At 39.9% G+C, this 26,097-nt stretch overlaps 1 protein-coding gene across 4 annotated transcripts in view; it reads left to right on the plus strand.

The window, feature by feature from the left end:
• The window catches only part of NRF1 (nuclear respiratory factor 1), a 123,902-nt gene that overhangs the window by 74,862 nt on the left and 22,943 nt on the right, over positions 1 to 26,097 (plus strand). For 2 of the 4 annotated variants that reach the window (XM_046670394.1, XM_046670397.1), the window contains exons 6-10: positions 2,428 to 2,586; positions 3,404 to 3,601; positions 4,218 to 4,319; positions 12,052 to 12,209; positions 19,359 to 19,483. In XM_046670394.1, coding sequence (XP_046526350.1) covers positions 2,428 to 2,586; positions 3,404 to 3,601; positions 4,218 to 4,319; positions 12,052 to 12,209; positions 19,359 to 19,483 — 742 coding nt within the window. Of the gene's footprint in view, positions 1 to 2,427; positions 2,587 to 3,403; positions 3,602 to 4,217; positions 4,320 to 12,051; positions 12,210 to 19,358; positions 19,484 to 21,608; positions 22,336 to 26,097 lie in introns of those variants that run through there. The other 2 variants (XM_046670396.1, XM_046670393.1) reach the window with 2 other exon arrangements.

A 26,097-nucleotide genomic window follows, 5' to 3' on the forward strand; every position in this document is an offset into this window, starting at 1 on the left:
ATGAGTAGCTAGATGGATGTTGAAGGAAAGACGTAAAGCTAACTGAGGTTTTGAGTTTGGGTGACTGGGGAAAGGAGGTGGGGTTCTACTGGCAAAGAGAAAGCAAAGATTCTGAGAAAACAAGTGGTTCGGGGGGGGGGCGTTAAGTGAGTGGGCTGGTGCTGTGCCCACACTTCAAGTAACTGATTAGTTCTTGAAACCCACTGGAAAGCCTGTTGTGAGAGAGCCAAAGCAAGACTGAGGATGAAAACTGTCCACAGCCAAGTGCCAGGGGGACACAGAACTAAGAAGCATGGGAAACCATTGGTGCAAATGGGTAGGGGGTCAGAACCTGAGAAAATCATCAGAATTAGAGAATATATGGGGTTCCAGGTGGGATCTGAGTGGATTCTTGTCAGCCAAGTTTTCTTGATAGCGAGTCCTTTCTGGACACTTCGTATGGATATAAAGAACTCTCCTTTTGGAGACTGTTAATGGGATTAAAAGAAAGAGGAGACTTATAAAAGTCTCTGGTATCAGTTTGTTTATACATCTGAGAAAGGCATTGTTTTTTTATATGAACAAATGTAAATACTGTGTGAGGATTAATCCTTTTCCTTCTCTGTATATCTGAGGCTGGAAAAAGACACAGTCCCAGGAAGCCAGGATACAGGGAAGAATGACTTTGAGATGCACTTTCTTAAAATAACTGAAGGAGTGACCTCATGAGCCAGCTGATAGCCTGGGTTTGCAAATGGATACATTTCTATTAGGCTGCTGCTTGATGCCGCAGAGCCAAATATATACGGAGTGTATTATATCATATCCTGTAGGCAGGAGACTGTCTGGAAGTCAGGGGGCTTAGAAAGAGGTGAAGTGGCATGCCTGCGCAAGAATTAACAGTGCAAGTACTGTCAACCTGAGCGTTCTTTATTAGGTAAACATTACCAATTGGGTTCATGATTCCCTATTATGTAATAATTTGCACCATCTTCTGGTAAAATAATATTTAAATAAGAATATCAATATTTAAATAGGCTCTTAAATATAAAAGTGTTGCTGCACTCATTCTCTCGTTAATACTTAAGTATTCCCATTTCTATTTTTTCTTTTTCTCTTTTACAGCTACAAGTCCATGTCCTTGAGTCTGACCCATTGCTAAAATTGTCCTCTCCTTTTGGTATTAAGCTGCAGAGGCAGTATGGATGTGTCCTTAGTTGGAGGATGCTGCTTTTCTCTGGAGTGTTGTAGGCCACCAGGTTAAAAGGAAAGCAGTAGGTCTGAGGAGGAAGATGTTAACTTGATAAACTGCTTCTCTTGCCAAAAGTCATTGTCAGTAATTAAGAATATTCACAAAGTAGGCTCCCCTTCTCCCTCAGATACCCACACAGTGTGGTAACCGTGCCAAGAGATGAGGAATGGCAGTTGTCTCTGTGGTTTAGCAGCTGTTTGGTCTGGATTTGATTTGTAAAATAAATGTGAATGAAGTCCATAGTGTGGTTAAGATCACACATGCTCCACTGTATCTATATGTCAGACTCTAGACATTGGCCCAGCTTGCTAGAAACTTTCTGGAAGAGTTTAGGGTTGTTTTTTCTTTTTATTAAGTAAAGCCTATTTATTTTCATATATTTATAACCTACCGCTTTGCTGAGTTTTCTTATTGTTTATAGTAGTTTTTCATTTGATTCTCTGAGGTTTTCCAGATAGTCATATCACCTACAAATAGTGATGATTTGACCTGCTCCTCACCTCTTGTTTCTCTTGTCTAATTGCCCTGCTTACTACCTCTAGAACAGTGTTGAAAACATGTTGACTTCGATATCTTAAATGTGTAGAAGCTGAAGAAGGGAAGTAAGCTATAGTATCAGTAGTATCTTTGGAGGCAGAAAGCAAACTTGGGGCAGGTATTCTTGCTCTTATAGCAACAAGTCTATGAAAAACAGCTTAAGGCGAACTTTACTAACATATATATAATTCTTAATCACCCACATGGAAAACAATGGGTTCTCATGTCACATTTTGGAACTCTCTGGGACCCTCCAGGAAGACTTTCTGTTTGTTTTTTTTCTTCTCCCTGGTAGTGATTGTTTGTTTGTTTGTTTGTTTGTTTTTGTGAGGAAGATTGGCCCTGAGCTAACATCTGTTGCCAATTTTCCTTTTTTTTTCTTTTTCTCCCCAAAGCCCCAGTATATCCTAGTTGTAGGTCATTCTAGTTCTTCTACATAGGATGCCACCTCAGCATGGCTTGATGAGCCATCCATAGGTCTGCGCCCATGATCCAAATCGGTGAACCCCAGGGCCGCCAAAGCAGAGTATGCAAACTTAACCACTCGGCCATGGGGCTGGCCCCAGGCTTTCTGTTTTATGATCTTAGAATTTGGTGGGAGACATAAATATATCCCAGATGTCTTTCGTGACTACTAATGACTAAACTTTGTCTTCCAGGCCCAGCTTCGGGCATTTATTCCAGAGATGCTCAAGTATTCCACAGGTCGGGGCAAACCAGGCTGGGGCAAAGAAAGCTGCAAGCCCATCTGGTGGCCTGAAGATATCCCGTGGGCAAATGTCCGGAGCGACGTCCGCACAGAAGAGCAAAAGCAGAGGGTGAGGGTTCTGCTGGCCTGAGTTGCCTGTTGCTTTTCCATTCTGAGTCAACCATCTCAATTTTTGTCATTCTATTTCTTATGCCAAAAAGTCTAACATTTATGTTCTAGTCAAACCTGTCCCCCTAAAAAAGTTTGATATTCTCTGACTTACCTCCTTTCCCGTGCATCTCTCCATCACTGTAAAGACTCGGGATGGGTCCATGAATATATACTTCTCTTTGCATAGTTGCCTTTTGGAGCAGTTTTAATTTTATGAGGTGCTTTGAAAAACCGAAGAAACTTGAAGTAAAAGTATTAATCACTTCGAAGACTTAGAAATATCCTTATTTCTGGTTAGCGAGAATCACTGTTGAAAAATATAAATATGGAATTAGAGAGATGTGAAGCTGGCTGAGTTTGCTGATAATGAAACTTCTTTTAAAAAGAGAAAGACTAAACTAGATATCATCCCTTACTTTTTCTGCATATTTGTTTTTCAGTTAACTTGGAACTCTGCTGAGAATCTTAATATAAAATTCTTGACAAAAGAGTCGTTTTTTTGGTGAGAAGTTTAAGAGTTGGCCTCAGGTTAGAATAGGGTATAACACCTGAAAGCCAAACAGACTTTGATCAGGAAGGGAACCAGTGGGAAATCTTCTTTGGTACATGGTCCTAAGTTTCTTTGTGCTGGAATCAGTCTGTGGGAAATAGTCCTAAGAGAGTTTACTCTGTGTGAGGTTTGGTTTGGTTTGATAAATAAACAGCCTCTTATTCATAGTGGAACTGAATAACCAATTCTTCATGACTTAATGTGCTTTTTGGTCTTTTGGTGACAGGTTTCATGGACCCAGGCACTACGGACCATAGTTAAAAACTGTTATAAACAGCACGGGCGGGAGGACCTTTTGTATGCTTTTGAAGATCAGCAAACACAAACACAGGCCACAACCACACACAGTATAGCCCATCTTGTACCATCACAGACCGTGGTCCAGACCTTTAGTAACCCCGACGGCACCGTCTCGCTTATCCAGGTGAGTAAACCTTCTCGTTCCCAGGCTGTGGTCTCTGAGGTTGGTCAGTGGACGCCTCACCTCCGACCAAAGAAAGTTTTCTTTATGAGAACTCTTGTGTAAACTTTATATAGCTCCCCAAGATCTTACTATCTAAAATTGATTTTTTAATAATATTTTAAATTGTTTGCATTTTGCTAAATACAGAGTTATAGATAGCTTTTCTGGACCTTGTTCAAAACAAAGCACTGTAAAAATGGCTTCTTTTTTACCATTTTACCCTGTCAGTGGCCAGGAAATTTTCCTTCTGAATTACCTATTCTGAAGTAAAACACAATTTGTTGGTAGACAGGGAACCTCTAAAATTCAGATTGGGGTGAGAGTGGGAAGTTGGTTGACTGGCACTGGGCACTGTTAGTAAAATGTGGTGGCTTTGAATATTGATTTATTTGGTTGAAGTAAAACTCCGAAACTCGTATTAGTGTGTGAGATAGGATTTTAGTAGCTCATTTCACATTACAAGGCATATTAATTGTTGTCTGTGCTGAATTTGAGGTTAAATGAATCTTAACTTCTGAGTAGAGGAGAGCTAGAAAGATCTAACTGATACTTAGCCACTTTGCATGTTTTTCTTTAGGTTGGTACAGGGGCAACAGTAGCCACATTGGCCGATGCTTCAGAATTACCAACCACAGTCACTGTTGCCCAAGTGAATTATTCTGCTGTGGCTGATGGGGAGGTAAGAAAGAGGATTCTGTCCGCGTCTGCCCAAATGCTGAACTGTGCAGATGAGGGAGAGGGGAGGGTGTAGAAGACGGAGAGACTTAAGTAGACTACGCGTCCGGAGCAGTGTTTTATTTAAAGGTTTTAAAACGTCAGATCGTGACAGTTTTGCAAAGGATCTTATGCTGTGTATGTTAGTTGTAACAATCAAAATTAATAGATCTTTATGATTCAGACCTGTCAGGAACTTATAATTTACATTTGCAATATAGCATTTTGTATAATACACAATAAAAAGGGATTATCCATTCAATACTTTTATGCTGTGAATCCAAAGATTTTAATCTTTGGGCTTTATGAAAAAAACTTAGATTATTAAAACTAGAGCTGACAGTGCATTCTTTAAAGAGATAAATATATTTGTAAATGAGTAGACCTGATCTATTACATTTTAAATATGGCTTTGAAAAGTCTTCCCTACCAAAATCAAGATAGTTATTGGATGTTAACCTAAAGGTAGCTAAGTTTTAATGAGCACTTGGTAAACTAAGCATTCAGTCTATGAAGTATAGATTCTATTATCATCTTCACTTTATAGATAGAAAACAGAAATGTATAGAGGTTAGGGGACTAGGCCGAAGTCACAGAGTAAGTGTTGAAGCTGGATAATGCATTTAGAAAAATATTGTCTAAGCTGAGCTCTGGGCCATCAATGAAGTTCAGGAAGGGGTTCATTAAGTCACTGTGGGCTTTCCCCCTAAAGTACCAATGTGGTGTACTGCTGAAATTTGAAGGATCATCCACAAATGTCAGAGAGCAGTATCAGAAATAAAACTAAAAGTATTATCTCACCCTTGTTCAAAACCATGGAGCATTTTCACTCAGCACACCACAAAGTCCTTTTCGTTTGTGCATCTCAGGAAATAGAGAGAACTGGTAAAGGTCTAAGGGCTAGTGAGATGAAGAGATGCTGCCGGCTTCCCAGTTAGCCAGCAGGTATTGAGCCCCTGCCATGCTGCAGCTGATGTGTTAGATGTCTGGAGCTGGCTTACAGGGGAACCCCGCTCTCAAGGAGCTCCTGTCTCGGGGGGAGAGAAATGTCTGCGTAAACGAGCTATGGTCTGTGCCTTCAGGAGAGAGTGTTTGCAGCTAGGCATCCATGGTCGGGGCAGGAGCTAGTATTTGGTTTTTCAGTGTAGAAAGGTAATTCAACAGGATATTTACTTTTAGAAGTATATAAATATCATATGGATTAGCTGAGGGAAAAATTCCTCAGTCCCCAAATCCTAAAACTGTAGAGGACACACCTTGAAATGTGAAAGAGGTAGAGAAGACAGTGGTGGGCACATTTACAAGATTTGTTACTTTTTGACTTAGTCAAAGAGATCAACCTATCTCCCTCTCCCTACTGAATGTTTCCTGATGCTATTTAAAGAAAGTAACTTTGTGTTTCTTAAACACTTCTCTAGAGACTAATTCTTTGAAACCCATTCTACTAAAATAACTTCACGTATACAAAGGTAATCAATGTATTCAGAAGTTCATGGAAAATATGAAGGATAAAAATGTCTCAGTCACATTTTTATGGCTTTTTCAGCACACTAATGCCATTTAGTCATCTACTATGGGAGTGGGCGAATGACATATACAGATAGCCTGCTGGTAAATAACCCAAATTCAGTTAGATTTAAAAAAAAAAAATTCTGGGGGCTGGCCTAGGGTCCTAGTAGTTAAGTTCAGCGTGCTCCACTTCAGCGGGCTGGGTTTGTGGGTTCCGATCCTGAGCATGGACCCACATCACTCATCAGCTATACTGTGGTCGTGACCCACATATAAAGTAGAGGAAGATTGGCATAGATGTTAGCTCAGGGCTAATCTTCCTCAGCAAAAAAATAAAAAATTACCACACTTCCAATAAAACAAAAATGATATGAAGAGAAGAAGCATAGGTTATCTCAAAGTGACAAAATGTTTTAGATTTTATAGTACTGATTCTGTTTTTTCTCTTAGATGTCGACATGGCTGTTAGCATCTTAGTTTTGAGCCATAAGAGCTGTAATTAGTCACAATATCTCACTGACTTGGGGCACATAAGACCACATCAAACCAGTGAAACATTCATCAGGTGACTCAGTAAAAACATCTTGCTGCCTTGTATTTAGCATCTTTTCTCCCAAGGAACAGAAAATACTTTACAAAAATAAAGAATACCCATACTTTTAGAAGTTGTAAGGTCATTTTGTTATCCCACCTTGCCGGTGAGAGTTCTTACCATAAGACCACACTGCCTTCCACATCCAGTTAATTACATTTGGTTACAGACATAAGAAGGACTGTTTAGGGGCCTGTCACATCTGGTAATACAGTCATGGATTGCTTAACAACAGGGGTGTGTTCTGAGAAATGCGTCACTAGGCGATTTCATTGTTGTGTGAACATCATAGAGTGCACTTACACAAACCTAGGTGGTATAGCCTACTGCACACTTAGGTAAAGGTCTTGTGGCTAGTGAGATGAAGAGACAGAGCCAGATCCTTGCTCAGCCAGCAGGTATTGAACCCGTATATACTGTATAGTCCTGTATACCGTGGGCTATATGGTATAGCCCATTGCTCCTAGGCTACAAACCTGTACAGCATGTTACTGCTCTGAATACTGTAGGTAATTCTAACACAATGGTATTTGTGTATCTAAGCATAGAAAAGGTAGAGTAAAAATATGGTATAAAAGATAAAAAATGGTACACCTGTATCAGACACTTACCATGAATGGAGCTTGCAGGACTGGACGTTGCTCTGGGTGAGTCAGCGAGTGAGTGGAGAGTGAAGGTGAAGGCCCAGGACATTACTGCTCACTACTGTAGGCTTTATAAACACTACACATAGGCTACGCTGAATTTGTAAAAAAAATATTTTTCTTTCTTCAATAATAAATTAACCTTAGCTTACTGTAACTTTTTTACTTTATAAACTTATTAATGTTTTTTAACTTTTTGACTCTTTTGTAATAACACTTAGCTTAAAACACAAACACATTGTACAGCTATACAAACATATTTTCTTTCTTTATATCTTTATTCTACAAGCCTTCTCTTTTTTTAACTTTTTAAAGTATTTTGTTAAAAACTAAAACACAAGCACACACATTAGCCTAGGCCTACACAGGGTCAGGATCATCAGTGTCACTTTCTTCCATCTCCACTGGAAGGTCTTCAGGGTCAATAACACGCATGGAGCTGTCATCTCCTCTGATAACAGTGCCTCCTTCTGGAATACCTCCTGAAGGACCTGCCCGAGGCTCTTCTTGAGGAGGTCTCTTCCTCTCTTTTAGAAGTTATAAGGTCACTGAAAGGAAATAAAATCCTTTCAGTGTTGGGGTCTATGTTTTAAAACTTTTTAAGGAGCTTATTGAGGTCTACAAAAGCTTCTGTTAAACCCTTCACTGTGAATTTTCTTGAGCGTTCTTCTTTTTCTTCTGCAGTTTGCTTTTCTCTGGCCTCTTCAGCTATGTAATATTTTGACGGCTACAGTGTCACTAGGCAATAGGAATTTTTCAGCTCCATTATAATCTTATGTGACCACCATCTTATATGCGGTCCATTATTGATCATTGATGAAACATTGTGATGCGGTACATGACTGTACAGGTCTCCCACATCTGTTTGAGTACTCTTTGTGCTGTGAATACCCAATAATCTAAAAAGTTAGAAAGAAGCAAAAAGACTCTCTAACCTTAGGCAGGTTAAAATTAATTAGGGACACAGAATAAGTTACACAGACATTTAGAAATGAACAAGGAAAGACTTTCAAAATAATATGAAGTAAACTATGTATGTTGATTTCAAAATATATGTACAATTTCAATTTTGATGGCATATTTACAAATACAAATGGATTTGAGAATTTATTCGGTTGTGTGATAAGACCACCAAGAGGTATTGGTGATATTAATTGCATTATGTATCAGAAAAGTAAAAACTTGAAACAGAATTGTATCTGATAATAATGGTATGTGTGATTCTGTTAGGAGAAGAAGAAAAAAAACCCAAAGTACAAAGACATTAGAGGCATGAATTTTAAACTGAACCATCAATACATGTAACAGTTTTGAAGTAGCACAACTTTTTTAGGTGAGTTTTTTACAAATATTAATTTACCTGAAATATGAGTAGGCTGAAGAACAAGTAGGAAAGTATGAGTAAAGAGGAGTATGTTCTTCATCTATCCATTCAGTAAACACTCTCTGAGCCCTGTGCCAGGCACTATAGATACAAGAAAATAAAGACTGCTCTTGCCCTTAAGGAGCACACAGGTAGGTGGCAGAGAAAAACGCATCAAAGAACAAGTGCAATGAAACGAGGATCTAGCAGAAGCAAGCCCCAGGTGCTTGGAACACAGAGGAAAGGTCCTGACCCTTGGACTTTAGGGGAGTGGAGTTGTCTCAGCTTCTTCAGTCTCCCCTGAGCTCAGATTAGAAGGGGGAACAGGAAGCAAAGGCTGGAAGAATGGGAGTTGTATTCCTATAAAGGGAACAGCACATGCAGTGCGTCCCATTGTGAAAGTCTGGAACAGCCGCAGGTGGCTCGCTGTAGCTAGAGGGATAAGAGTAGCCACAGTTTGAAGGCCTCATTGCAGTGGGTCTCTCTGGCAAAAGCATAGAAGCTAACTGTACATCCTCTGAGTATCTTTCCCTCCTAGGGCTTATGGCCCTTTCTCTGGCACTGGTGACATCCAGGCATAGATAACCACACAGTGGCTCCCAGCAGATGGAAAAAGAGAGCAACAAGAGCTCAAGCAAACACAGCTAAAGCACTGAGACTCAAGAATAGGAAATTCCAAAGAAATGTTAACACCTAAGCAGGTGTATTTATCACCTGCCATTATTCTGAATAGAAATCTCTGTCTGCTTCTTCATTCTTCCTCTCCATCTTTTACCACCATCCATTAATCTTTCATGCTGTATAATTTAACTTCTTTAAAGTGTACTGTATATGGCAACATTCTAGTACCATTTTCATTACAAGTATAGTTGTAACTAAATGTATATATTGAAGCATGAATACTTGGGAGAGCTGCGCTAGGCCAAGCTCAGCAGTGAGATGGGCAAAAAAAATAGAGGGGCAGATCTGGAAAGAGGAAGATGTTTAATGGCAAAAACTGACAGGGATGGCCAGCTTCAGCTGATGTTTTGAATGGAATCATCAACTGCATACGAATTGGCAGTGTAACTTGCCATCGAAAGTGGCATTGTTTGCAGTGATGCTCATTGGAGTAATGAGATTAAAGAGATAATACCTTGGGAACCAAGAGTCTTGTGAGTTCTTGAGTGGGCAACTCTGTAACTCCAACGGAAGGAAATAGGATATCTCTGCCTCTAGTAATGGGCCCTGAACGCTTGCTGGCACAGTCTACTGCTTGTGAGAACACAGGGCAAATACTAAGGTAGCTCAAAAGAATGTCTCATTTTCTGGGAGACTTGTGACAAATATTCTGAGACGCACTATCATAATCTCAGTATGCTAATAGAACCAAAGTGGCAGACATTTTAAGTATCTGCCTCGCCTGGAGCTTGTGCCACTTTCTTTGGGACACAGTAACATGCAGGCACGGGTTAACCACTCACTGGGCCCCAGCAATGTGAAGCAGGAATAGCAAGAACTCCAGAAAGCACAGCTAACATCCTGAGACCACGTCCATAGAAATAATATACCTGAGTTCATTGAGTTATTACCTACCATATTTCAGAAAGAAATTTCTTTCACTGTCCCTGCGACTTTTTGTTTCTAAGAGGGAATAATCAACCAGTATTTATTGAGCAAATCAGACCAAAGTAGCTAGATTTAGGTATCCAGAACTGAGAAATCTCTCAATGCAAAGCATTGTACTAAAATCAGTGGTTCTCAACCAGGGCCACTCCCCACCACCACCCCTCAGAGAGGACATTCGACCATGTCTGGAGATATTTTTGATTGTCATGACTGAGGAGGGTGCTATTAGTGTCTAGTGGGTAGCAGCCAGGGAGGCTGCTAACCATCCTTCAGTGCTCAGGACAGCCCCCACAGCAAAGAATTGTCTGGCCCAAATGTTAATAGCGCCAAGGCTGAGAAACCCTGTGCTAGATCTAGCAAAGCTGAATTCTTGTCTCCTCTGTCATCAGATGATATGTTGTTTTGTTTTGTTTTGTCTCTTCATAATTCCTCCCCACTAAAAGGAAAGCTTTTTGCTACATTAAAAAAAATTAGTTACTGGGGCTGGCCCTGTGGCCGAGTGGTTAAGTTTGCACGCTCCACTTTGGCCAGGGTTTTGCTAGTTTGGATTCTGGGCACAGACCTAGCAACACTCATCAAGCCATGCTGAGGCAGTGTCCCACATAGCAGAGCTAGAAGGACCTGCAACTAGAATATAGAACTATGTACTGGGGGGCTTTGGGGAGAAGAAGGAAAAAAAAAGAAGATTGGCAACAGATGTTAGCTCAGGTGCCAATCTTTAAAAAAAAAATTAGTTACTGAATTTGGCAGTTTCCATCAAAAATAAAAATACAAAATAACTTTGATATACAATTCCACCTCTAGGGATTTACTCTGTAAATAGACTCACGTAAAATATACAAAGTAGTATATAAGACATTCATCACAGTACTGTTTGTAATAGCAAAAGACTGAAAGCTGCCTAACTGCCCATTAAAAGATGGCTAGTTAAATAAATCATGGTGCGTGTGCATAACACAATGCTGTACAGCCACTATTACGAATCATCCATGAATGAAGTAGTTTTCTATTTTCCAAAATAGAATCATTTGGGAAATATATTGTTTGTGAAAAAAGCAAGGTACAAAAAGATATGTAGAATATGCTGCCATTTTTGTTTTTTAAAAGGAGGGAATAGGATGGGGAAAGTAGGAGTGTGTGTGTGTGTGTGTGTGCTTGCATATAGAGAGAATATCCCCGCAAAGATATACAAGAAATAGGTAATAGTAGTGGCCTTTGGGCAAAGGATCTGGAGTACTGGCAGTATATTCCCTTTGGTACAGTTTGAATTGTTTTAGAATTTATGGTCTACTCAAAAACTTTAATTTTTGTATAGGTAATATATTGATGTAGCTCAGATATTTCAAAAATTATTTAAAAGGATACAGTGGAGGGGCCAGCCTCATGGCCAAGTAGTTAAGTTCGCACACCCCACTTTGGCAGCCCAGGGTTTGCCCGTTCAGATCCTGGGCGCAGACCTAGTACTGCTCATCTGGCCGTGCTGTGGTGGCATCCCACACAGAAGAACTAGAATGACTTACAATTAGGATATATAGCTATGTACTGGGGCTTTGGGGAGGGGAAAAAAAAAAGAGGAAGATTGGCAACAGATTTTAGCTCAGGGCCAATCTTCGTCACTAAAAAAAAAAGTATCCAGTGGAAAATCTTGCTTTCTGTCTCCTATCCAACCTGTTCCCACAGCTTTCCACCCCCCACCTCCCCACACACATACTGAGGAAAATGTTTTCTGTGGTTTCTTTTGTGTCCTTCCAGAATTTCTTTATGCAAATATAAGCAAATTCAAAAATATATTCTAATACCCCCCCTTTTTTAACACAAAGATAGCATACTAAAAACTCTGTTCTATACATTGTAGGTCATGTTAATTTAAAAGTGTGTATGTATTTAGCTGAGCACATAGCAATTTATTAGAAAAATTAATTTTAAAAATCCTAATTCTTTTGTGAGTTTGATCTTTACTGTCATGTTCTTTCTGCCTCAGGTGGAACAAAATTGGGCCACGTTACAGGGAGGTGAGATGACCATCCAGACAACGCAAGCATCAGAGGCCACCCAGGCGGTAGCATCGTTGGCAGAGGCCGCAGTGGCAGCTTCTCAGGAGATGCAACAGGGAGCTACAGTCACCATGGCACTCAACAGGTAGAGGCAGGAGTCAGGGGATAAATGAGGATGGCAAATCCATCCCTGTGTATGGGCTGTAAAGAGAAATGTTGAACCTCAGTTTCTCACAACTGGCAGTTGGAGCTTAGCAGTTGTAACCTTTAGGACCTTGTAAGTTGGCTTATACTCAGCCTTCACCCACCCCATCCCACTGCACCCCTAGCAACCAATCCAGCCTTTCTGACTTCCAGCTCAGGCCTGCTGGTCAAAGAACATGGGTCCCTTTTGCTTTATCCTGTTCTGTGCCCATTAACACACCAAAAGCTGCAAGGTTTGAGTACTTTGTGTTTTTAAAGGGACCAAAGGGTATAATAACAAATCAAGAAGCATAAGGATTGATTTTCCTTTTACCCTACAAAAGAAACTGCTTTTTATTAGGAGTATTAATCCATGTTTTAGCTGGTCGAGAGCTTTTAGTGACTTTTCAGGAAATTTGCTTCCCTTGCTTATCAGTGACTTCTGTGTGTGTGTGTGTACACGCGTGTGCGTGAGGGAGATTGTCCCTGAGCTAACATCTCTGCCAGTCTTCCTCTATTTTGTATGTGGGACACCACCACAGCATGGCTTGATGAATGGTGTGCAGGTCCATGCCGGGGATCCGAACCTGCAAACCCTGGGCCACCGAAGCAGAGCATGTGAACTTAACCACTATGCCACCAGGCCAGCCCTCAGTGACTTTAAAATAAAATATGTTTTGGGTTATTGGGAAAAATAATTGAAATTTTTTTCTTTAGGTTTGTTTAGGGAGGGTGCTGCAGAATGGGATACTCCAGTAAGAGGTAGTTTCCAAAACTAATTGTGTTGTTCCCTGCTTGGTTCCTCTTGTTGTTTGTTGACAGAAAAGATTATCTTGTGTCATTCTTCTTCATTGCTAATACAATTTTATTTTCAGTGGACCTAGACATTTTAACTACTAGTTAATAGCATGGGCCTTGAAGCCCGACTACCTGGATTTGAATCCCAACTCTGATTTATGCGCTGCTTGACCTTGGGTAGTTTGCTTGAATTCTGTGCCCAGCTTTCCTCCTGTGTAAAATGGGGGTAATAACAGTACCTACCTTGTAGGTTGTTATGAGAAGAGAAAATGTCAAGGCATGTGAGATCCTTAGGTCAGGGCCTGACGTATGGTAAGGCTGCTGTTATCATTAGGCATAGCAGCTGTTAATCTCAAATAGTCACTGAACTCTTGTGACATGCCAGCACTCTACCAGGTAAGGTTGTGAATAAAGAATGCTCTGAGATATGTCTGCCCTCAAAGATATCATACTGTTATTGGGGAGATTGGTTTAAGTAAAACACTTAGTGAGCAGTATTACTCACAGTGTAATTCATCATTGAATTGTGTAATATAGACTGTGAACATTGCAGGAATTCAGAGGAGGGGGATCACCTTCTCCAAAATATAAAGATCAGCTGAAGTTTAGATTGGTTGTGTTAGGTACTAGAAAGCCTTCACAGGCTTCTGTACATAAGATTTCCAAGAGGCTGTATAGTATGGTGGCTGAGAAGAGGGTTCTGAGGTCGTGTAGATTCAGGTTTGAATCCTACCTGCCGCTTACTAGCCATTTCATCTTGAGAAATTTAATTTCTGAGCCTTGGTCTCCTCATCGTTATAGTAAGGATAATTTTCATTATGTAGAATCAAAAAGATTCAGTAAGATGATATATATGAAACTCTCATCAAAGTGTCCAGCCCATAGTTAGCACTTTAGGAACTATTATCATTTAAATTATATTTTAAGATTTGTCTATTCAAAATTGCTTATAGTGAGAAGAGCTTAGAAATAGAAGGCTAATATAGGAAGAGGCAGTCTAGGTATGACATGTTAAAGGCTTGGAAACTGAAGTAGTAAGAATGGAGATAAAGTGATTTTGAAGGAAGTATGGCCAGGACTTGGTGGTTGATTAGGTGTAGAAAATGAAGTGCATGCACACATCCTCCCAGAGTCACTCACTGAGTGCCTGTGACCTGGGATTGGAACTGTTTTCTTAGCGCATTGAACCATGTGGCTTTTCAGTAACATGATAGTCTTAGTTAATTCCTTACACTTGGGCCCAATCGCACTCCTCCCTTTGAGAGAGGATGGTTCCTGATAAACTTCCTGAGAGCCATGGCCAGACTGAGAACCTCCCTTCCTTTGGTCCTGTCACCCCTCACTGTGGCATGGGACCTAACAGGCCATCATTAAAGACCCGCAGAACTTCATTTCACTGAGCCAGCATCTTGGATATTCTAGTGAAGTGTGAGGGTCCTGGGAACTCTGTACCTAGTGGAAAATATGAGGCACATTCTGTCTCCCTTTAATGTGAGGACCAGGGCTTGTTTCTAAAGGCAAGGAGAATAATGGTTTCCCGTGAGGGCTTGTTAACAAACTCAGATACAGCTGAGGTGGCTACAGTGTTTACCTCAAAGGAAGGAGAATGTGGTTCACTGTGGCATGTAGGAGGAGTAAAGAGATGCTGAAATCTGTTTGCAATCAGATAGTTCAATGCCCCAATGAGTGTTGGGGGATGGTATATTGCAGCCTCTGCTGGGGATGAAGAAACCAAGCCTGACAGTGAAGACTAGACTGTTGCAGGCTATTAGGGGAACATCAGGGGCTTTCTGATTCCAAGAGAGGTAACTCACTGTCTAACATCAGGAAGAAGGACTTAAGACACAAGTCCTTGGTGTTTGCTTCTCTGTGGGATGAGATGCACTCCCTGCCTCTCTACAGAATTTGTTGCTGGAAGTCATCTTAGTGAAAAATACACTGAGAAATCTGTTCTTTGTTCCTATGGTAACAAAGTGATTTCATAGAGAACCTCCCTTCTAGCCTCTCTGTGTTTCAGGTGCAGATGGAACAAGCATGGTTCTCTATAATCACCTGCCTCTGCTGTACTGTAAACAGCAGCTGTAGGTGTAGAGCGAGAAGACGGGCCAGCTGCATGGAGTGGCAGGTGGGGAATAAGAGGCAGGGGCTCCTTCACCTCTTAGAGGGAAAGGGGTCAGGACAGATGTGGGACAGACCTGTTTCAACCGTGCTGTTAAAAGAGTTTTGTATGGCAAGTCAGAACAAGGGCCCTGAGCTCAGACGACCTTTAGCTCACTCTGACGTTATAATAACCCAAAGAAGATGTGGAGGAATTGTCATTAAAAAATCTGGGAACTAATTAAACTTAGTTATTTTTAAAATACATAATCAGCAGTTTTAGGAAAGAGATGGGGAGAGAATCAAAGTGAACAAATGAAGAGCAGAGCATCACAGATCGAAAAGGGAGGGGAGTCGCTACTCATCCTGAACAACCAGAGCGGAAAGGAAGTGAAATCATCATTTGCTTGTTGCAGTACAATAAGTAATTTGAAGTTTCAGTTTGTCAGTTAACCTGTGCTAGACTTATGTTCCCTCTAAACAAGTCTTTCTGCAAAATCAGTACAGTGCTCGCATATGGAGATACATGACAAATATTTGTAGACTGAATCCACATTTGCTTTAGTAGAAATTTACACTATGTTGTTGTCACCAAGACAGTTTTTACTCTGGTTGACTGTGTATAGTGCTATGACTCAGTGCTATGGGGAAACAAACGCTTAAGTTGGTTCCTCTTCTCAAGGAATTTAGAGTTGCTGTTCTTTTGCTGTGAAGGGATTTTTCTTAAAGAAAGAAGTGAATCATATTTTGTGTGTGTGTGTGTGTGGAAGATTGGCCCTGAGCTAATATCTGTTGCCAGTCTTCCTCAAGTGAATCATATTTTTAAAGAAAAATTTACTCCTTTTTTAAAATGAGAATACTGTTGACTTAAAATCAGAGATATTATCTAAATAAAATATACCTCTAATATATGGACTGGTATTTATTTGTTCAGTAAAATGAGATGGACAACCTAGATCAGAAATCTTCTCTGGAAATGGAAGGCAGGGACTGTGCAACCACTTCTTTTTCCTGTAGATAAATGTTGGGCACTTGCAGACAAAAAGTTGAGGGAAATTTCTCATCTGTAACTCTGGTTTGGAAATGACTTTTATCGAAAAATTGTGAAGTGGTAGCTTAGAGACATTTTAATCATTATTCACCTTTTAAGTAAAGGTAACCTTTTTCTAGCAGTATGGTTTGATCATTTCCCATGAAGTCCAGTGTAAGTAGTTAGTATAGACTTGGAAATGATAGGCCTGCTGACCATGGGAGTCATCATTGTCTTTATGCCCCATGTAAAAGATCCGTCCATCGCTGCTTTGCCTGTAGCCCCTAACAGAGGATGAAATAACTAACCTCGTCAACCTGTGATCCTGTCATCCCTGTCAGACCCCTCATCCCTGGCATCCTGGCTTGCTTTAGGTTCTTGCTAGTTTGAAGCGTTTCTTCTACCATAACATATTTTTAGAAAGGTATTAAAGAAAATGACTTTAAATATTTAGAGCATCAGACATGATAAAATGAATGTGATGGGGTACAGGTACACTTTCACATCAGGCCTTGGGTAGCTGCCCTCCCTCTGATCGCCTGTGCAATTCCACACTGCAGGCATGTGTCCGGGGTGTACAAGAGAAGCAGGACATCACCTTTGATGGTCATAGAAATAAAATTATTGTAAATTCTGATAAAAGCAATGGGGAATGAGCAGTTGCTGAGGTAACCTGTAAACAGAGGTCCTATTTCCATATGAACAATTCTCATAAGCAGCTTCCTTCTTCAAAATACCACACAGCTTCAGATTTTTCCAAAGAATATACTTTTCAGCTTTCCATGAAGTCTCTCGTCAGAGTGTTAAATATTTTTATGATTAATCAGTGATAGCTCAATACTGAAAAATTGGCTGGTAATAGTATTTGACACAGTTTCTTAGAAAAACATTAAAAATTAAAGATCTAGGCACTAAATAATCATTCATTTTACAATCTCTAATAAATACTTATGAAGCATTTTAAAATTAAAATCTACCATGTAAAATGTAAAGAATAGCCTTAGTAGTAATTCCAGATCAAGGGTCCCCTTTAGCTGTAAATCCATGTTTCAGCATAGAGAATGATCTCAGCTTTACGCTGGCTGCAGGTAAACTCTATGATTCTCAGCCTCAATTACATCCCAAAATTTCTTATGAAGTAAGTAAATTTGAAATATATAATTATGATGTTGAACTAAGTCAAAGGAAGCCTGAAAATTAAAAGCTGCCACAACTAAACGATGAGAAAAAAGGAAAAAATCAGCAATTTTGCATTTATTATTTTGAATAAATGTTAAAGGTGAAATACAATGTTAGGAGAAAAAAGCAGGCTATAAAACTGTATGTGGTATGATCCTGATTATTATCTATTTAAAGTTGTCTTTAAGATTTGAAGGAAATAACTTATCTCTGTATGATATTTTTAAATTTTCTTTTATACTTAATGAAATGTTTACAAGCTTTCTACATGTATTTTATTATCAGAAAAAAATAACTTTTTAAACACACAGACGTAAAAGGGAAAAAGCAAGACAATTTAGAAAGAAGGGGAGAATTTTCCATTTAATGAGTTTCTTTTGCTACTTCCTGAAATCTTTGTAGTGACCAAGAAGTCTTCCCCAAGGGAATGATTGTCAGTTGCTTTACTTGTCTGCTGACTTCTTAGATGAAAGTGACACTGTTGAGTTTGGTACAGGTTGCTTTGCCCACAGTCCTGACATGTTTACCCTAACCACTCCATAGCCCCTCCCCATCCCTACCTACAGCTTGTGATTGGGAGATGACTGCCATAGTTATAGCAAAGTCTGCAGCTTCAGAACAAAGCTGAATCAACTGCCTTATTTGGTGTCAAACCCAGGATTTTGTCCACCTGTGCTAAAGTAAATGACTCCACCTCCTCTACTCCGTGCCCACTTTTTGTTGTTGTTGTTGTGAGGAAGATCAGCCCTGAGCTAACTACTGCCAATCCTCCTCTTTTTGCTGAGGAAGACTGGCCCTGAGCTAACATCCGTGCCCATCTTCCTCTACTTTATACGTTGGACGCCTACCACAGCATGGCTTTTGCCAAGTGGTGCCATGTCTGTACCCAGGATCCAAACCTGCGAACCCCGGGCCGCCGAGAAGCAGAACATGTGCCCTTAACCACTGCGCCACCAGGCCAGCCCCTCCATGCCTATTTTTGCTACTCCATCAGTAACTGTGCAAAGTGGTATCTGATGCTTTCCCAGGGGAGGTACAGAATTTATCTGGTTTTTTTTTTCCTTCACATTTTAACATCTTTGAAATTTGGATGGTAAATTATAAGCATACAATTACAATTATCAGGAATTTTTCCTTGCTTTTTCTTTGGCACATAAAATAATAGTACATTCTAGTTTGTAGCATCATAGAATCAATAAAAATGGATATTTATGCACATAGCAAGGAAGAGAAAGAAAAATGGTACACAAACTGCCAGAATAGTGCTCACTATCAACAGATGGTTAATATCTCGCTATTCTACAAAGTGTTTGCAGTGAAGGGAGTTTTATTATTTCATTGTATTTCTAGAGTAAAGGAGATTGGTTTATAGTGATAATTTTAAATTTTGTCTTAATTTAAATTGCCGCCCCCATGTACAGTGAGGCAAAGGGAAGGGTTGGACTTTGCAGGATATTAGTCAACCATAACTTTGTATTTGAAATCATGAGTATAAACCAAATTGTTATTATTTAATGTTAATTGAATAGCAAGTCCAGGTTGCTACTCCTCATATCATCCATCCTTGGCTATAAAAGGATGGTTTCAGATGGTCTGTCTTGTGTTACCATAAATAGAAAAGAGAAAAGGAAAACCCTATGATTGACAACCAAAATGGCTTTTGCATTGTGAATATGGATCAGAGCTTCCACTATGGCTTGCAGGCACTCAACTGATATTGATAAAGAAGAGATTGATAATAAGTGCTTCTGTCCTCAAACATCAATTTCCTAGGTTTAAAGAAAATCTCACATTAGCTTTGTAAATATGTAAGACTTGGGATTTCTCTATTTATTATTATCATTTAACAATTATTCCAGCTCCATCCAGTATCACTGGAATCATGTATTTGCTGGTAGGCTCACAACTGTGGAGTCAGTCGCGATCCAAGGAAGGGTTGAAAGGATGGTCTGTCTTGCTGCAGTGCTGTGCTTACACATCCCCCCTCTCCTGTTCCTATACCCACAGTGAAGCTGCCGCCCATGCTGTCGCCACCCTGGCCGAGGCTACCTTGCAAGGGGGGGGACAGATCGTCCTGTCTGGGGAAACCGCAGCAGCCGTCGGAGCACTTACTGGAGTCCAAGATGCTAATGGTGAGAGAGCATAAATATTTTATTGAATTTCTTCCCTGTTTCCACTTAAACCTTCATGACGTGACTGACAGCAAACCCTTCAGAAAGAGGTTGAGCTTTGATTTGAGTTTTTCTTTATTGGTAGGCCTAGGAAAATTCTAGGAGCCTCTGATTCCTTCCAATAGTAGGAGACTTGGGGTTTCCTCAAAAAAGAAAAAGCCATGATAATTGCTACCTAACTGAATTGCTTATTTGAAAAGTGGCTATTTTGCTGTGATAGGACTTGCTGAGAGGTACTTTAAAATTTGCCCTGGGGTACATTTTGTCCTTTATTATCCCATGGGGTAGATCACTGTCCTTCACTGTAGCAGAGACTCCTATAGGCAGCGCATTGTGGTAGGGTGGAATGTTCTGACTATCTGGAGAAAAGAACCATCATTCACCACAGGGTCAGCCAGCATCTGTGATGAAGGTGCTTTTCTGGTTGGTGCTGTGGGTTCTGCTTCCTGTTAAATGTGGCCTCTGGATTCAGCCAGTAACGTGCCACTTTCCTTCCCTTCTTTCCCAGCTCTTTGACTTCCTGGATATTGGTGATATCCCAAATAAACAAAAGGGATAAAGTTCATATAAATATGGTGTCAAAAATTTACAACTCCAGCCCAACTCTTTGGATCCACTTGGGCAGGCTCTGGGAGTCTTGGGCTACCCAGGGAAGTGCCTCAGAAGTCTGGGTGAAAGAGGAAGACCAGCCTTTTCTGTGAGAGTCTATGGGATTGTTTATTAAATTTTTTAAATATATATGTATAATTAAGTAGGACAAATTAAGTGCTCTATCGTTTTTGATTTGTTGTTTTAAGGTCCTGGAAAGAGGATAAATAATAACTTACTTTTATTTAGGGAAAAAGTTCCTTAATGGCGTTACTGGCTGAAAGAAAAGTCCCTAGCACTTTTTTTAGGGTAGGTCCCTAAGAACTGATTAAAATGTTCGTTGGAAAAGTCTTTGAAGAAAGACACGATGCTGTGTCCTACTTTGGAAGTGGGAAGAAGAAGGTACTTCTGTCCCCCAGAGAAGAATAACATAGGACATAGAAAGAGCCTTGTGGCTTCTGAGAATCCTTTTCTTAAAAAAAGCAAACAAAATATCAAATAACACAACAACAGCCTGCCTTTTCTGTGAGGCTAGGGGCTTCCATGAACTAATCCAAGTAGAGAGAGAGTTGACCTTAGCCAGAATGCTGCAGGATAAAGGGCATCTTATAGCCTTTATGTTCAGGATGAAATGGGCCATAGATAGAATTAAGGACAACCTCCCTCTTCAGCTAGAATCCTACTCCTATTTCCTTACCTTTTTCTATTCCTCATCTGAGTCCTAATCTACCTTGAATGGAGGGTAGGATATCTGGCTATGTGACATTCTTCTGAAGTGCAATTGCTGTTATTCACTGTGGAACTGCTAAAAATACTTTTCTGTGTGGGTTTGATAGGAGATCTTGTTATCCTTTCTAATGGTCTTGACCTATCTGAGCAAGGAGAACAGACTGCTTTATAGTTCTGGCTCCTCCCCAGGCTCACCTTTCAGATGGATGAATTTATGAGCAAGTGTAAGGACCCTCTGGATCTCTGGCCAAGTAGACCTGTTCAGCCATGTGGTAAAGTTGAACCATACTCACTACTATTGATTGCTGGAAGCTGCCTCTTTTCAGTAGCTTTGAGTTGTGTTGATTTCATATTGTTGGCTGCATTTGTGATAAGAGAAAATTCTGGTCTACATCCTAAAAGCCAGTGGTTCCCCAAAGCAGGCCATCCCCCGTTTGTGACTGCCAACACATACTGAACTCAGGCTTAAGAGTTGGAGTTACCATTTTCTCAGTGCAGGTTTTCTATATCAAATCAGACTCTTGAGTTGTGCCTTATCCCAGAAATTTTAGGCAAAGGCCAATCATTTCATCTGTCCCTTGGGAATCCAGAGAATGAATCTAATATTGGACATGATCCAGATAATTCTGACGCTCCTTCTGTCTTCTGACATTTTTGCCCAGAGTGCTACGGGATTTACTCTGGGACTAGAACCAGATTTTTCCCATTTAACCGGCTAATTTGGTATCTGGCTAGACATTTAGGGGTTCTCTTTTCATCTTTCTTTCAGATTGTGTCCTCTTGCCAAAGTTTGCCACTTCTGTGATGACAAACTTATGGTGTCTGCCAGTAGACCAAGTTTATTATCAGGAAGAACCAGATGATAGCAGAACAAGTGCTATTTGGAAACGGTTACTACAGGAGAAAGATGACACATCCAGATTTCAGATTATGGTTTAAATAAAAGTCCTATTAGCAGGTGACTCTTCTAAGAGCAATTTGGATATCGTTCAGGCCTGAAGCAAAAGGAGTTTCAGCATCTTCCGGGATAGAACTAGAGGGGATGGAGGACCATTGAACGTGGAGTTTGGTAGAGTACAGGAGCGGGTGAGAGATGGCTGGGGCAGTGCGAGGATATGAAGCAATGTCCTGTAGGACGGTGGTTTTCAAGTTAAAATTCTTGGTCACCAAGGCAGACCTGACAGAGATCTTGTACCCTGAAGACTTCCCCTTTTTTCTGGACGCCACCCCACCTCACCACTAAAGGGACTACTCAAGCATTAGCATTACCTTATTTCATTTATGTTCTCCTTTTTTTTAATAGAGGTAAATGAGTCTTTGGTCTCTTAGGTTGGAGTTTCTTGGTTTGGTTCAATTTAAAGATTTTCACAGGTGCCTTTATTTTCCTTGAAATGCAGTAGAATTGCCGAAGGCTGGAAAAGGCCTCTGGATGAGTTCCTTCCTTTACTACTACTTCTTTTTTTTTTTTTTTGAGGAAGATCAGCCCTGAGCTAACATCTGCTGCCAATGCTCCTCTTTTTGCTGAGGAAGATTGGCCCTGAGCCAACATCTGTGCCCATCTTCCTCTACTTTATATGTGGGATGCCTGCCACAGCATGGCTTGATGACCGGTCCATAGGTCTGCACCTGGGATCTGAACTGGCGAACCCCAGGCCACTGAAGCGGAGCACACAAACTTAACCACCATGCCACCCGGCCAGCCCCTTCTTTTTTCTTTTTAAGCACTGTTACTCCTTTTTCCCCCCTAACACACCTTACCATAAGAGGCAGTACAATTTTTAAATTGGCCATTGGTCTCCTTTCACTCTACCATTCTCTGTGCCCTAGAAGCCCCTGAGCTAATGGACTCCAGGACCAATGAAGGTAGGCTCACACGGGTTGAGGAGCTCTGAGTGACATTCACCTCCCACCCCACCTTGCCACGCACTGTTAACAATCCTCGGGGAGCCAGATCTACAGATCTTTTCTCTTCCTTCCTATTTCAGCAAAAATAATGAAAAATAAGAATTATTTTGGCACTTGGCCACCTCAGAAGTGCTCTTACGTCTGAAATCTTATTGCAGATTCGTGTGGCTTTCATTCCTAAAAGCCAGATGGGGGGGAACAAAACAGATAACTGAAGTTCATAGTTAATCAATAAAGGTATTGGCAATCATCTGCTTCAACTATTGTCCTATCAAGCCTCTTACCACAGCTTCTAAGAAAGTATCAAGGGGGCCGGCCCCGTGGCCAAGTAAAGTTCGGGCTCCACTTCAGCGGCCCAGGGTTTCACCAGTTCAGATCCTGGACGCAGACTATGGCACCACTTGTCAGGCAGTGCTGAGGCGGCATCCCACATGACACAATTGGAAGGACCCACAACTAAAATATACAACTATGTACTGGAGGGATTTGGGGAAAAAAAGCAGGGGGGGAAGAAAAGATTGGCAACAGTTGTTAGCTCAGGTGCCAATCTTTAAAAAAAAAAATCATTTTCTAAAATGGCTGACATTTTTTCTAACGAGGCCACAAGAAAAAAGGGTGTCATAGCATTTGCTGGGGGTTTTTTTGTTTTATTTTGGTCCTGATTATAACAATCATCTATAATCCTACTACATAGAATGTTAATATTTTGAGTTTTTAAAATATGACCTTTTTTCCCATTTACTGGGCCACAGGGCCAGGCCCCCATTCATAAAATTTTTAACCTAATTAGGATCATGTCCGTACTGTTTTATAACTTGTTTTGAAATATCTTAACCATTTTCATGTTAAATATTTTTTGAAAAAATCACTTTAATGTTTGCTATTATCATATTATCCATCATATTAACCAATCCCCTATTGTGATAATTTAGGTTATTAATAATTTTTTACAATAGAAACAAGACTGTTTATCTTTGTACAAAATCTCGCCCACCTCTTTGATTCTTTGCTCTCTACGTAGCCTATACTTGCTTATACTTCCAACAGTACTGTTGAGAACCTTCTTGGTTACCCCTCACCAACACTGGATATTAGCATAATTTACATTTTTTGGCCTATTCTGTAGACAATAAGTTGTATCTCATTTTAATTGGCAATTTTAATTAGTGATAGACATTTTCACTTTTTTCTTCATGTTTTTTTCTACCCTTGTGTATCTTGCTATTTGTCTTTTTGTGTTCTTCACCCGTTTTTCTGTTGGGGTCTTTATCCTTTCTCTTATTGATTTGGAAAAATTCTTCATATATTAAAGATATAGCCTCTTTATTGTATCTGTTGCAAATAGTTTTTCCCAGTTTATTTTTATTTCACTTCTGTTACTTTCATTTTTAGTTCCTTAATTATTTCTCTTTTGCCTTTATTGTTATCTAGGCCCCAAATCAGATAAATATCTAACTATATGCCAGTTCTTTTTGGTCTCATTTTTTATTTTAAATACAGTCATACCTCATTTTATTGCACTTTGCAGATAGTATGTTTTCTACAAGACCCTCCACCAACAAAAAGATTATGACTCACTGAAAGCGCAGATGATGGTTAGCATTTTTTAGCAATAAAGTATTTTTTAATTAAGGTATGCACACTGTTTTTTTTTTTTTAGACATAATGCTATTACGCAATTAATAGAATACAGTAGAGTGTGAATATAACTTTTATATGCACTGGGAAACCAAAAAATTCATATGACTCGCTTTATTGCGATATGCTTTTGTGATGGTCTGGAAGCGAACCCACAATATCTCCAAGATACGCCTGTACTATAAAAGATGTGGAGTTTATTTTGGTAATGACATTAGGTAGGAATCTGAATCGATTTCTTTTTTCTTACATAATCTAATTTTTCCTGCAACATTTATTCCATAAAAAGGTTGAAATCTATCTTTTCTAAACTGATTTGAAATGTCATCTTTATCATACGCAGAATTCTTAAATAGACTGTGTAGGGTCTTGTGTGGGGTTCTTCTATTTCCGTTCCTCTATTCTGTTTATACTGTAATATTTTATTATTGTGACGTTGTTATTAGCAGTTAGTGAAAGGCCTAGCTCCAAATTTGAAAAAAAAAATCAATCAAAATTCCAAAGATTTTTTTGTAATTGTATTAATTACAATAATTTTGTAAAATTATTTTTACAATAATTTTAAAGTTCATCTGGAAGAACTAAGCCTTATTTTACCCATTTTTTTAAATCTTACCAAACCTTTTAGCAGAACTACTAACAAGTTGTAAAATTGACTAATTTAAGTTTTCTCCTCTCCTTCTACCCCAACTTTCCCTGGGGCAAAGGATGTGGGGAGTGTTCATTATTATAGAGATGGACCAGGGTTGGGAAGCAAGTGCTCTTAATACTGCCCCCAGTGAATTGAATAATGAGACACTAGTTGTTGCTGGAGGAGACATTGTCCCTGCAATGGTGCTCATTTTCTTAAGACCAAACTAGGTGTGTCTTTCTAGACTAAGACATTATAATACCCATTGTGTTTATGCAGAATTCTGTGGAGACTCAGTTCTTGTACTTTGAAATTTTAATTTTCCTTTTTTTTCCCCCAACTTCTTCAATTTTATTTTTTGTACTAGAGATGATAATGGGGCATGCCCCACTCATGGAGTACTCCAAGATCAGACACCAGTATTCTTTTCCACTATTGACCTTCCATTCTGTCTCTCAATTCCATTGTCCCATTAATTTTATTTATTTAACAAACATTTATATAATGCTTGCTTTGTTCAAGCTCTCTGCTAAGTATTTTACTTGCATTAACTTATTTAAAACTCAGAATAACCCTATGATGTAAACACTATTACCTCTGCCATAGGAAGTGGTGGCTAGGGTCATTTAACTTTGTGGGTATCTGGTGTAGCGCTGAGAATAAAAGGAGGGGCAAGGGGACAGGAGGATCTGCAAGCCTAGCTGGATACTCTACCAGCTGCACTACTACCGAGTCTGTGAACTTGGGCAAGCAAATTAACCTCTCTAAACCTTAACTATAAAATTAGGATAATGAGGGGCCAGCCCAGTGGTGCAGCAGTTAAGTGCGCACGTTCCACTTCTTGGTGGCCCAGGGTTCACCAGCTCGGATCCTGGGTGCGGACATGGCACTGCTTAGCAAAAGCCATGCTGTGGTAGGCATCCCACGTGTAAAGTAGAGGAAGATGGGAATGGATGTTAGCTCAGGGCCAGTCTTCCTCAGCAAAAAGAGGAGGATTGGCAGTAGTTAGCTCAGGACTAATTTTCCTCAAAAAAGAAAAAAATTATAGGATAATGATGGTTCCATGATCAAAAGGTAGTTCTGA

This window comes from Equus quagga, chromosome 8 (assembly GCF_021613505.1).
Source record: "Equus quagga isolate Etosha38 chromosome 8, UCLA_HA_Equagga_1.0, whole genome shotgun sequence".
NCBI lineage: Eukaryota > Metazoa > Chordata > Mammalia > Perissodactyla > Equidae > Equus > Equus quagga.